Source organism: Oncorhynchus mykiss, chromosome 10 (genome assembly GCF_013265735.2).
Source record: "Oncorhynchus mykiss isolate Arlee chromosome 10, USDA_OmykA_1.1, whole genome shotgun sequence".
Classification (NCBI taxonomy): Eukaryota; Metazoa; Chordata; class Actinopteri; order Salmoniformes; family Salmonidae; genus Oncorhynchus; species Oncorhynchus mykiss.
Window position 1 is genome coordinate 47,081,678 of NC_048574.1, and position 13,984 is coordinate 47,095,661.

General features: G+C 45.3%; 1 protein-coding gene across 4 annotated transcripts in view; it reads right to left on the minus strand.

The window, feature by feature from the left end:
• Positions 1 to 13,984, minus strand: part of LOC110534116 (serine/threonine-protein phosphatase 2B catalytic subunit alpha isoform) — a 52,938-nt gene that overhangs the window by 12,979 nt on the left and 25,975 nt on the right. For all 4 annotated transcript variants that reach the window (XM_021618794.2, XM_036990515.1, XM_021618793.2 and 1 more), the window contains exons 3-6: positions 4,359 to 4,483; positions 2,821 to 2,932; positions 1,767 to 1,912; positions 1,412 to 1,551 (exon numbers count right to left, since the gene is read on the minus strand). In XM_021618794.2, the coding sequence (XP_021474469.2) occupies positions 1,412 to 1,551; positions 1,767 to 1,912; positions 2,821 to 2,932; positions 4,359 to 4,483 (523 nt within the window). The remainder of the gene's footprint in view (positions 1 to 1,411; positions 1,552 to 1,766; positions 1,913 to 2,820; positions 2,933 to 4,358; positions 4,484 to 13,984) is intronic.

Sequence of the window (13,984 nt, forward strand, 5' to 3'; positions counted from 1 at the left end):
AAGGATTTGTTTACAGAACATGATGGTGGGCCGGTTAGGGTGGAAAGGTTATAAAAAACAAAGCCCCGGGGCCTATGATTTCTTAACCTGCCCCTGGTTGCTAGCTAGCTCTCGGACTAATTATGACAGTGCTTCCCTATGCTACTTTCACTATATACATTGAGATCATGAACATGAAAAGAGACTACAATCAGCATGAATAGAACCTGCAAATTGCTGTGGTAAATGATTTTTAAAAATCTGAAAATAACAGTAGATTACTTTCACCATGGTTATGAACAATTTTTTTATGCACATACTGATGACTCAAGCCTGCATATTGATTGTGCATTTGTACCCAAATGTGCTGCAGTTTTTTAAAATCCATGGCTCAGTTGGTCAGAGAAGGCGGTCTCTCGTGTCTGTGTCAGATTTGGCTCCTGAGGCGTTTCTCTGGACCACTGTAGTGCTGAAACCATCAGGTGCTGAAGCCGTCGGGCTACAGAGTGACGGATGAGAAGCACTGCTGAACTGTTCCCCTGAAGACACTATTGTAACTCCTCAGCGACAAACCAGACCGTAGGTCTTTCACCTCATCACATAAAAAAAAAGCACAGTCCACCACCTAACAACAAGGATGCCGGGTGGGACAACATACAGTGTTATGTGGCTGTCTGATAGTTCCCTTCCATGTATTGCTGTGGTCATTCAGAATGATACAGTCCACAAAAGGACACAAAGCCTTTACAACATGGACATAAGCCAGCTGAGATCCACCAATAACACCTACTAATCATCAGGGATCCCATATGCCCCCTCTCAAACTGACAGACCAATGGCCTGAGGTGTGCACTTGTTTATGTGTGTAAAAAAAAAAGCCTCTTATGAGGATGTGTTCACCTACCACAGCCATGTATTGCACCAAAATCTCCATCCACCCTATCCTACCACCACCATCCCCTCTACCCCTCCCTACAGCCACGCCCCATCTAAGTTGTCATTGGCGTGTGAAATATTAAAGTGTTCAAAGATTTGGGCAGGAAAGAAAATACACGAATAACGGCCAGGCTCTGGGCACCTACCTAGAGCCTACCGAATGCAGCCCCATATACATCCAAGGCTTTCTGCCCAAATACCCTCGGCCCCCAGAATGTAGGTCAGTGCAGCGGCTGTATCTCACACCGACATGACATATAAACGGCACACACTATGGCTGACAGGATACAGAACCACGGCAACACAGATGCACATCGGGGCTGTGTGCGCGCTGCATTTCCCTGTGTGTGTACAAATAGAGATTTGGATTCGTGCCGTTTGGTTTGGAGGTAATTGTTTGGTCGACAGATCCAGAGTGGGATAATTGACGACTCAAAAACACGCGGACTAGTTATGAAAGAAAGTAAGTGTTGAGGTGGAGCGAGAGAGAGCTGACCTGTAGAAGTAGGAGCAGCCTCGGACTGTGTTGTGGCTGAAGTACTCCTGGGTTTTCTCGTTGCCAAAGTCCTCCAGAGGGTCAGACCACAGTAGGTCACACATGGGCCCAAACGCTGGAGGCTCCTTGAACCGGTCTATCTACAGCAGAGAGAAACGTACTGAATTCAAACACGAGCAAATACGCAAATATTCAAAACACAAAAACAACACTCTCTCGCACGTACACGGGTACTCACGCATGCACTCACACACAAAATGCACGAGTGCTGTACTGAAGTATGCGAAGACGTGAAACACAGTTGATTTGATTTTCCTATGCATGGCTTGTCAGTGCCATGGTGGTAGTTCAATACCTTCTTTATGTCATCTAAGTTGTGTATTTCTGGTGAGAGTCCTCCATGGACACACAGAAACTGCTGGTTCATGAGGGCAGCCAGGGGAAGGCAGTCAAAAGCGTCCATGCATGAGTCATACACCTGCTCCGAGTACTTGATTTTACCTGTCCACCACAGAGACACAACTGGATCAGTGCAATGATACAAACAGGGACCTCAGGGACCACACAAGTCATCCATCAAGGTGGAATCCTGACGTGAGATACGAGCTAATAGCTTTGACTGTTACATAAGCTGTCCGTTGACATTAATGCATGATTCACGCTTAAGAGAGATTTCAGCCTGGAACAGATAGTCCAAGTAAGAACAAACACAATATCTCACAGTCAAAAACATTTACATTTTAGTCACTCTTAGCCAGAGCAACTTACAGTAGGGAGTGCATACATTTTTGGATGTCTTTTCGTAATAACATCCAACCATCCTCTCTCAAGAGGATATACTGTATTGTGTGATCCGACTGAGCAGAGAAGAACAAGATGACTCCCGTCATGCACTTCTCCATGGATGTTAAGAGACCCAGAGAACTATAAAAAATAAAATTAAGAGTCGCACACTTCCTTATAAACTCCCAGTAATTTATTGGGTAAATCACCTAAGACCCAGAGAACACCTCTACCATCTGTCATATTCCTTCCCAGCTAAGGGATCTCGGATATTCATCACAACACCTTCTCACACTTCTCCCCGGGCTCACCCGATTTCATCTTTGTTTGTGTGTGTCTGTATGCCACGGCAGTCTTTTTTCATTAACTCCTAATCCCCAACCTTTCACAGCATTGGTAACCATGGTGATGTGCCACCGGAGAAGATACGGAAATAGGTTCCAGGTCTACCTGTACTTGTAGTACTTGTAGTACTGCTTCTCCTCGTGGGATACCTCGGCTCGAACCATCCATCCACTACTTTTCGCTAATGTATCACGCTTTCATTTTCAAGAATCCTTTCATAGCCTCTCAAGGAACAATGCACGAGATGACACAGAAATAGAACATCTCTGGAGAGTACTCACATTCTTGTTTGAAGGTGAAGTATTCTGTCAAATGTCTACATTCATGGTTTCCTCGCAGTAAATATAGCGTCTTTGGGTAGAGGATTTTCAGCGACCAAAGGTACAAAACACACTGTCAAGAGAGTAGATAAAGGGTTATTAGATCAGTTTACATACACACACAAAAACTGAATGATATGATACACTGTTCAGGACCTAAAAAAAAAAGGCCTGCATCAGGCTGCAGCTTGACGATAACAACGTCGGCGTTATATAACATTGGATATAAAATCAGACCGTATCACGATCAATGACTGCCTCGAGCTCAAACCAGAAGAGGCCTGAAAATGGACCTTTATTTGAAATATATGAAACGCAACAAGCAACAATTTCAACGATTTTACTGAGTTACAGTTTATATAAGCAAATCAGTCAATTGAAATAAAATTCATTAGGCCCTAATCTATTGATTTCACATGACTAGGCAGGGGCGCAGCCATGGGTGGGCCTGGGAGGGCATAGGCCCACCCACTTGGAGCCAACCCAACCCACTGGGGAGCCAGGCCTAGTCAATCAGAAGTCGTTTTTCCCCATAAAAGGGCTTTATTACAGAAAGAAATACTCCTCAGATTTATTGACAGTCTGTTTGGCTGGTATCAGACAATCCCCTAATTGAAGAAGCCGGATGTGGAGGTCTGGTGTGGTTACACATGATCTGTGGGTTGTGAGGCCAGTTCGGCGTGCAGCCAAATTCTCTAAAACGACGTTGGAGGCGGCTTATGATAGATTAATGAACATTCAATTCCCTGCCAAAAGCTCTGGCGGACATTCCTGCAGTCAACATGCCAATTGCATGCTCCCTCAAAACTTGCGACATCTGTGGCATTGTGTGACAAAACTGCACATTTTAGAGTGGCCTTTTATTGTCCCCGGTACAAGGTGCACCTGTGTAATGGCCATGCTGTTTAATCAGCTTCTTGATATGCCACACCTTTCAGGTGAATGGATTATCTTGGCAAAGGAGAAATGCTCACTAACAGCGATGTAAACAAACATTTTAGAGAAATACGTTTTCTGTGCGTATGGAACATTTCTTGGATCTTTTATTTCAGCTCATGAAACATGGGACCAACACTTTACATGTTAGGTTTATATTTTTGTTCAGTATATATCAGATGAGGACCCCCAGCCATTGATTTGGTGACAGCTGATAAAGATAGTATGATAATCATGAGAATTGGTGGAGCCAGTCTGTTTGCGGATAATCAACCCCTCAGGCCAGCGGGAGAGCCTTCCTTTATGCAAATGCAACTTGTCAGCATCGATTGCATGTGATTGGATGATTCCTCCTTCCTCCTCACGGAAGATTCCGGGGGAAGCTGGCCACGTGGTGTTTTTGCGGTGCTTCAGTGCACTATAGCTCCTCCAATATAGCAGCGCAGGGACATAGCACAGCACACGGAGTGGCACAGGGAGCGAGGCAGCAGGACAGAGACGCCATTTGTCTCTCATTCCATGTGGAAACGGCAGGAATGCCTCCCAGTCTAAAGGTCTCTTACCTCGATACTGAAGTATCCCCGGTCCACATAGTCTCCCAGGAAGAGGTAACGCGTCGTGGCCGGCGAGCCACCCACCTCAAACAGCTTCATAAGGTCAAAGAACTGCCCATGGATGTCCCCACACACTGCAAAACATCAAATCCCACAGCATGAGAAAAGATCAGCACATTATTACTGGATCTGTTAGCATTACATCAAGTACACAGCGGACATTTTATATACAGTTGAAGTCGGAAGTTTACATACACTTAGGTTGGAGTCATTAAAACTTGTTTTTCAACCACTCCACACATTTCTTGTTAACAAACTATAGTTTGGCAAGTCGGTTAGGACATCTACTTTGTGCATGACACAAGTAATTTTTCCAACAATTGTTTACAGACAGATTATTTCATTTATAATTCACTGTATCACAATTCCAGCGGGTCAGAAGTTTACATACACTAAGTCGACTGTGCCTTGAAACAGCTTGGAAAATTCCAGAAAATGATGTCATGGCTTTAGAAGCTTCTGATAGGCTAATTGACATAATCTGAGTCAATTGGAGATGTACCTGTGGATGTATTTCAAGGCCTACCTTCAAACTCAGTGCCTCTTTGCTTGACATCATGGGAAAATCAAAAGAAATCATCCAAGACCCCAGAAAAGAAATTGTAGACCTTTACAAGTCTGATTCATCCTTGGGAGCAATTTCCAAACGCCTGAAGGTACCACGTTCGTCTGTACAAACAATACGCAAGTATAAACACCATGGGAACACGCAGCGGTCACACCGCTCAGGAAGGAGACGTGTTCTGTCTCCTAGAGATGAACATACTTTGGTGCGAAAAGTGCAAATCAATCCCAGAACAACAGCAATGGACCCTGTGAAGATGCTGTAGGAAACGGGTACAAAAGTATCTATATCCACAGTAAAACGAGATATATATATCGACATAACCTGAAAGGCCGATCAGCAAGGAAGAAGCCACTGCTCCAAAACTGCCATAAAAAAGCCAGACTACAGTTCGCAACTGCACACAGGGACAAAGGTTGTACTTTCTGGAGAAATGTCCTCTGGTCTGATGAAACAAAAATGGAACTGATTGGCCATAATGACCATCGTTCTATTTGGAGGAAAAAGGGGGATGCTTGCAAGACGAAGAACACCATTCCAACCGTGAAGCACAGGGGTGTCAGCATCATGTTGTGGGGGTGCTTTGCTGCAGGAGGGACTGGTCTACTACACAAAATAGATGCCATCATGAGGGAGGAAGATTATGTGGATATATTGAAACAACATCTCAAGACATCAGTCAGGAAGTTAAAGCTTGGTCGCAAATGGGTCTTCTAAATGGACAATGACCCCAAGCATACTTCCAAAGTTGTGGCAAAATGGCTTAAGGACAACGAAGTCAAGGTATTGGAGTGGCCATCACAAAACCTTGACCTCAATCCCATAGAAAATTTGTGGGCAGAACTGAAAAAGCATGTGCGAGCAAGGAGGCCTACAAACCTGACTCATGTACACCAGCTCTGTCAGGAGGAATGGGCCAAAAATCACCCAACTTATTGTGGGAGCTTGTGGATGGCTACCTGAAACGTTTGACCCAAGTTAAACAATTTAAAGACAATGCTACCAAATACTAATTGAGTGTATGTCAACTTCTGACCCACTGGGAATGTGATGAAAGAAATAAAATATGAAATAAATAATTCTCTACTATTATTCTGACATTTCACATTCTTCTAATAAAGTGGTGATCCTAACTGACCTAAGACAGGGAATGTTTACTAGGGTTAAATGTCAGGAATTGTGAAAAGCTGAGATTAAATGTATTTGGTTAAGGTGTATGTAAACTTCCGACTTCAATTTTATGATAAAGTGTGTGTGTCTGCAGTCTTGTAAGTCTGCGTGTGTGGTACTGAGAAAAAGAGAGTGCCTGTGTGATGCATGCTTTTCCTGTGTAAATTAGACAGTAGAAGATTTATGCTGTTTCTCGGTTCAGTGATTTTCTCAGAGAGTGTAAGAGAGATGAGAGAAGTTGCAAACTCCTGTTGCCATGGCGATATGATTTTTATGAGAATAAATAATTAAATAAATGGAAGTTTCTATATATCATCTCGCCCTCGCGTGGTGTTGGCATAGCGATGCTGCCTGGGTGTTTGCCCCCAGAGGCCTCTCTCTTTCTACCCCCAGTAGGAGGTGGGTGTGGCTCAGGGACCCTGGGCCTGGGGGAGGGAGCCTGGGAGGCTGGGACTCTGGGACTCTGGCTGGCTGGCTCCAATCCCCTGGAGACAATAACAACTGGACCCTGGATGCTCAACACTGTGGCTTTACAGACTAAACCTGCATCTCATTTCGTCATCTTTCCACATCTCCTCTCTTTCATCACCACTCTCTCGCTCCCACTCACCCTCCCTCTCCTCCTTCCGTCTGCCTCGGTCTCCCTCTATCAGCTCCACTGTGGCCTTTTGTCCACTCAAAGCTCAGAGCAATGCGAGTGGGAGCCTCTGCTTGTGTGAGTAAAGCAATCAACACACGCACACATGCTTGCACACACACGCACAAATAGCATATGCACACTGCACATACAGTAGTAGTACATGAATGCATAAATACACACACACACACAAACGTAAGACTAAGCACAGACACTCTAAAACAGTGCTAGTAACAGCAAAAATACAGTCGTCTTACATAGAGATCCACACTTTGCAACTCTATTCTTAAGAATGTTGTTGCACTGATACCCACATCATCATCCATATTTCATGCTCAACAAATGAAGCATAGGACCCTCATGTTTGTGGCGCTTGTTCACCAGAGGGTCGAAGGACTACCCCATTGTACTGTAACTAAGGTATCCCGTCTCCATTTACCATCTCCCACCAACCAATCAACCATTTCGTCAGTCCGTCCACCAATCAATCACTCAGTGCCAGGGGAGGAGCCATCTGTACATTGGGCTATGTCTATTTATCATGTTCCCAACTCCTAGTATATCTTGGTAACACATGCTGCACAATGGCAACCAATGCCTTTTTCAGAGCAGGAATGAAAATGGATACTAATACCAAATGAAATGAAACTAGAATTAGAAGAACCTATGACCCCTAATGTCGGTGACACACAGTGTGCCTATTTCTAACTAAATTATAGCACACGAACAAGGACAGGCAGGCACCAGCGTACAAATAGATTTCTAATCTCAATGTAATCACCTGTATAAACACGGGATAAATGGGCAGTTATCTGACAAAGCAAATGGGTCGGGACTCACATTACAGCCCAGTCCAAGTGAACACTAGCTGCTGATGTAGTATGGTAAACGGTGACTTCCTGTGTCCTCTACTGCCTTACTCCAGCCTTCCTCTCCCTCCATGGCCGTAGTATGACAGGGGATCCAGACATGGGGGAGAGTAGAACAGGCTGATGTGTACAGAAGAGAACCTAGTCTCTCTCTCTCTCTCTCTCCCTAAGGAAGTATTATGTAAGTTAGTCTGCATCTAGCATCCCATGAATGCTGTTCTTAATGACAGAGGCAAGACTAAATCCCGAAAAGGATGTGTATGTGAATGAACCAGCAATGTCCAATGAGTGAGTGTGCTTTTGCTGTGCTGTTGTGTTTGCAGGTTTGTGTATGCGTGCGCGCGTGAGACTCGTGCATATGGGAGTGTTTGTACAGTAAGCGACTTTGTGTGCTGGTTGTTTGGGTGCGCGTGTTGTGAGTTAGTATAACCGTATCTGTTCATAATGACTTGGTAAGATAAGCCAAAATGAAGACGAATAAAGTATGTGTGAAAGTGGTCTATTATTAATGTCATGTCCGTATCAAATAAACAAGTAGCTTTGAGAATGCTTATGGTAGATAGGTCTACCTGCTATGTGATTAGATGTAATGGTAAATGGGTATGCATGCTATGGGATTAGACGTAATGGTAAATAGGTCTACCTGCTATGGGATTAGATGTAATGGTAAATAGGTCTACCTGCTATGGCATTAGACCAGTGGAGGATCCTGAGGGGAGGACGGCTCATAATAATTGCTGGAACAGAGTTCATGGAATAGTATCAAGCATATGGTTTCCATGTGGTTGATACCATTCCATTGACTCCATTCCAGCCATTACTTTGAGCTGTCCTCCCCTCAGCAGTTTCCACTGGATTAGACGTAATGGTAAATAGGTCTACTTGCTATGGGATTAGACGTAATGGTAAATACTATTACTTGTATTATTGTTCTCCAGTACTACCAGAAAGCTATTTCACATGTCTATCTACAACAAACACACGCATGCACACTCATGTAAACGCTCTCTGTCTCTCGCAATTGCTTCTCATGTTTACAATATCAAAAAAGGTGCCTAGTGTTTTGAAAGGGTATCTTAGTCCATTTGAACCACCTGGGTGCTCCAGCAGCCAAGCAGCTTTCGCTGGGATGTGTTCATGCTCAGTAGTGTCGATTTGTCTGGACTGTCGGGCTGTTCCGCTCTACCATTGCAGTGGGCTGAGTGGAGTCACTGTACAAGAGAATGAACACTTATGAATATAACTATTGTTCCCTGAAGGAGGGAATGAGGTATAACATACCTCGAAATCAACGAGCAATCATATTCACCTGAAGAAAACTGAAATCACGCCCTACGGACCAATGGATGCTAAGCCCGCCCTCGGAAGCCCCGCCTTCCTGGCTATAATACTGGGGCTGCCAGTATTCCTCAATTCAGTGAGCCCAAATATGTTGGACCAAAATATGTTATACCTCTTTCCCTCCTTCAGGGAACAGTAGTTATATTCATAACCGTATGTTCCCTTTCAATCGGTCACTCTGAATAACATACTAAGGGACATACAATCACGCCCCAAGCCGGCTCAGATGATACCAAACTAGGAGGCCCGTGGCAGCCCAAGCACACACACGTTTCACCGACTCCAAAAAGGGGTTACGGAAGCCATCCTTTTCCCTAATACTTACCGGAGAAGCCTGAACTGTCAGAGCCTGATGAGGACTGAACTGTCAGAGCCCCATATTAGGGAACAAGAACCTGCTGCAACTTGGCTATGTGTACTGACACGCTGCCACCACAGCATAAGTCCACAGACCCCACGGTTCCAAGAACAATACTTCCCTTGTGAGCCTGAAAAGCCAGAACTCGTACAAGGAATCGCGAGTCCCCAAAAAAACAGAACACCTGTCGTGACTCGGTGAAGCGCAACACATGCTCTGCATAGCATCGACCGGAGTCGATGAACCACGGCAGCTGGAGGCTCAAGCCCACAGGAAACCTGCAGTAACTTGTGTACGCGCGCACTGCCACGGCGCACGTCCAAAGGAAACTATGGTAACCTGGAAAATGCGCACTTTACACGCTGCCGCTCCCACGGGCAGCCCAAGGCTCAATGACATGGGGAACTGTGGTAACCCGGATAAATGCACAACCTGCACGCTGCCTAACACCCACTCCCGGAGCCAGCCATAAGAACCCTAGGAGCCACACTAGGAGCAGTTACATCCAAGTGATAAAACCTCACAAAAGGTATGTGGGGAAACCCCAATTTACTGCAGCACAGGTATCCCCACTCGTCATGCTCTTGAACAATGCCCAAGGAGCTGTCACACCCCGAGTGGAGTGAGTATGCATATCGCTAGGCAACCATTATCCTTTGGTGTCATATGCCAGGGACATAGCCTCCACAATGCAATGAGAGAGACGCGGCTTAGAAAGGGCCCTACTCCGAGCTGGATTAGCAAAAAAAAAATACAAACGCTGCTCACAATGCAGATATCCTTGGTCCTATCCGTATACACTATATATACAAAAGTATGTAGACACCCCTTCAAATTAGTGGATTTGGCTATTTCAGTCACACCCGTTGCTGACAGGTGTATACAGCCATGCAATCTCCATAGACAAACACTGGCAGTAGAATGGCCTTACTGAAGAGCTCAGTGACTTTCAACGTGGCACAGTTATAAGATGCCACCTTTCCAACAAGTCAGTTCGTCAAATTTCTGCCCTGCTAGAGCTACCCCAGTCAACTGTACCTGCTGTTATTGTGAAGTGGAAACGTCTAGGAGCAACAATGGTTCAGCCGCATAGTGGTAGGCAACACAAGCTCACAGAACGGGACCGCTGAGTGCTCAAGCGCGTAGAGCCTAAAAATGGTCTGTTCTCGGTTGCAACACTCACTAACGAGTTCCAAACTGCCTCTGGAAGCAATGTCAGCACAATAACTGTTCGTCGGGAGCTTCATGAAATGGGTTTCCATGGCCGAGCAGCCTCACACAAGCCTAAGATCACCATGTGCACTGCCAAGCGCCGGCTGGAGTGGTGTAAAGCTCTCCGCCATTGGACTCTGGATCAGTAGAAACACGTTCTCTGGAGTGATGAATCACAGGTCACCACCTGGCAGTCCGAAAGATTAATCTGGGTTTGGTGGATGCCAGGGGAACACTACCTGCCCGAATGCATAGTGCATACTGTAAAGTTTGGTGGATGAGGAATAATGGTCTGGGGCTGTATTTCATGGTTCGGGCTAGGCCCCTTAGTTCCAGTGAAGGGAACTCTTAACGCTACAGCATACAATGACATTCTAGACGATTCTGTGCTTCCAACGTTGTGGCAACAGGTTGGGGAAGGCCCTTTCCTCTTTTAGCATGACAATACCCCGTGTACAAACTGAGGTCCATACAGAAATGGTTTGTCAAGATCGTTGTGGAAGAACTTGACTGGCCTGCACAGAGTCCTGACCTCAACCCAATCAAACACCTTTGGGTTCAATTGGAACGCCGACTGTGAGCCAGGCCTAATCGCTCAACATCAGTGCCCGACCTTACTAAAGCTCTTATGGCTGAACGGAAGCAAGTCCCCGCAGCAATGCTCCAAAATCTAGTGGAAAGCCTTCCCAAAAGTGTGGAGGCTGATATAGCAGCAAAGGGAGAACCAGCTCCATTTTAATGCTCATGATTTTGGAATGAGATGTTCGACAAGCAGGTGTCCACATACTTTTGGTCATGTAGTGTACATGTGTAAAGCGCACAACAGACACAGATCCCATATCTGCGGTTGTGGGTGCCAAACTCTCCCGTGCGCCGGGGACAATATATCCCTCCACGGGTCCCCCGCCCAACAAGCGGATGATCTCCGGGAACCAGGGTTGTCTGGGCCAACGGGAAGCGACCAGAATCAACAACAGACCCTCTCCACGAATGAGGTCCACCGGAAGAAACGTATAGAGCAGGGTCAGAGGCCACTGATACGCCAAAGCCTCCATTCCCAACAGAGCGCCCAGATCCTTCATTGAGAAGAACAGATGACAATGCACTTTTGCACGCGATGCGTAAAGATCTACGTCGCCTGTGCTGAACTGGTCCCATATCTGGGCAACCACCCGAGGGGTGCGGTCTCCACTCTGTAGAGATAGGACTCCCCCGGAACGTATATCTGCATCCATGTTGAGGGACCTGGGAAGATACGTCAAATTGAGAGATCCGAAATGGGCACTGCTCCATGCGAGCAGATAATGGGCCAGGTTTGAGACAGAGAGACAGACACAGAGAGACAGACACAGAGAGACAGACACAGAGAGACAGACACAGAGAGACAGACACAGAGACACAGAGAGACAGACACAGAGAGACAGACACAGAGACACAGAGAGAGAGAGCGAGAGAGAGAGAGAGAGAGAGAGAGAGAGAGAGAGAGAGAGAGAGAGAGAGAGAGAGAGAGAGAGAGAGAGAGAGAGAGAGAGAGAGAGAGAGAGAGAGAGAGAGAGAAAAGTTAGAGGTTTTCACGGGTCTAAAAAGATGGAAATGGATCTCCCATATGCATAGATACATTTTCAAAAAACAGAGACACGTTCCAAATGGACCCCAGGCGAGTCAGCCCCGTTCTGACAAGGACCGTGGAAAACAGACCGTTTGGGTCTGGTTCGCATCCGAGCGACCCGTTCAGATCCGAGAGTAGAAAAAGAGAAAAACAACAACTGTAAAACTACAATTGGGCCCTGCCAGCGCCATCAATTGACAAGCGATATTGGCCAAATGATCCACAGTTACATCTCCTTAAAAACAAAAACAAATGATAAAAAAATGATTTGTGTGCCGGTGCGCACTGCCTTTGGAACTTAATTTAGCCAACAAAAATGTCCCAACAAAATCAAACAAAACACTTTTTGCACAGGCTATTTAAAGAACTGGTTTAGATGATTAAATAGGCCTACAATAATAATTACAAAGATAATAATTTGCCAGCAGCATACCACCCTGCATCCCACTGCTAGCTTGCTTCTGAAGCTAAGCAGGGTTGGTCCTGGTCAGTCCCTGGACGGGAGACCACATGCTGATGGAAGTGGTGTTGGACAGCCTGTAGGAGTCACTCTTTCCTCTGGTCTAAAAAAAATATCCCAATGCCCCAGCATTTCGCTACACTCGCATTAACATCTGCTAACCATGTGTATGTGACAAATAAAATTTGATTGGGGACACTTCCCTGTGTAGGGTGCTGTCTTTCAGATGGGATGTTAAACGGGTGTCCTGACTCTTTGAGGTCCTTAAAGATCCCATGGCACTTATTGTAAGAGTAGAGGTGTTAACCCTGGTGTCCTGTCTAAATTCCCAATCTGTCCCTCAAACCACCACAGTCACCTACTTAATAATCCCCAGTTTACAATTGGCTCATTCATCCCCCTCCTCTCCCCTGTAACTATTCCCCAGGTTGTTGCTGCAAATGAGAATGTGTTCTCAGTCAACTTACCTGGTAAAATAATGAATAAATAAAAATGACTAAACAATTGATAATAAGTAGAAAATTGCTTCCAACCTCAATAGTGAGTTGCACAGTCCATTTGTTCTTCTCATCCACTACAATACAGAAACATTCCCCATCTTTTCACTATACTCTTTCCCCTCTAACTTTTGTTAACTTCAACAAAAAAGGACTCCATCTTCACAATCAACAGTAGCCTAGACCAAGGCTCCTTTCACACACATTCTCTCTCGCTCTCGCTCTCTCTCTCTCTTCAGCAGCAGGCGTAAGTGAGATGAGCAGCCGGAACCAGTTTCAGCTGGACATAAGCTATACGTTTTATTGAGTTTCAATTGGTTTATTATTGCGTTTTGGAGTCAAACCCTTTAAATGCAGGTGAGGTGACAAACCTCTGTACTTCTATGATTGGTTGAACAAGCCTCAGTATACTCTGGTCCTCATCATGTATAAGTGCCGCCTGTCAGAGGAATCTTCAAACAACACTCAACATTGATGCTCTGATACTTGAAAAGAAAGATAAAGAGAGATACAGTGCGCTTGAGGTGCTTGAGAAATATATTATTCTTACATGCCTGTAACACTTGAAAGTGACAGCTACCCGATATGGGACTCTGCATATAGAGAGTCCTGCTTTGCCGTCTCTACTTTTCATCTTCATTTCAACTCCAGTCAGGTGCTTTGTAGTTTATTTTTGTATTTCAGGTCATTCATTTGCACACTCACTCCCAGTCTCGCTATGCTTGTCTTCCTGTTTCACTTTCAGACACTCTACTTGCCCTCAAATATTTGCTTATAGACATAGTACAGTAAGACACCTTCACACACATACATTTATACATCAAATGAAAGTACATTCTCCCAGATAGCCAAAATAC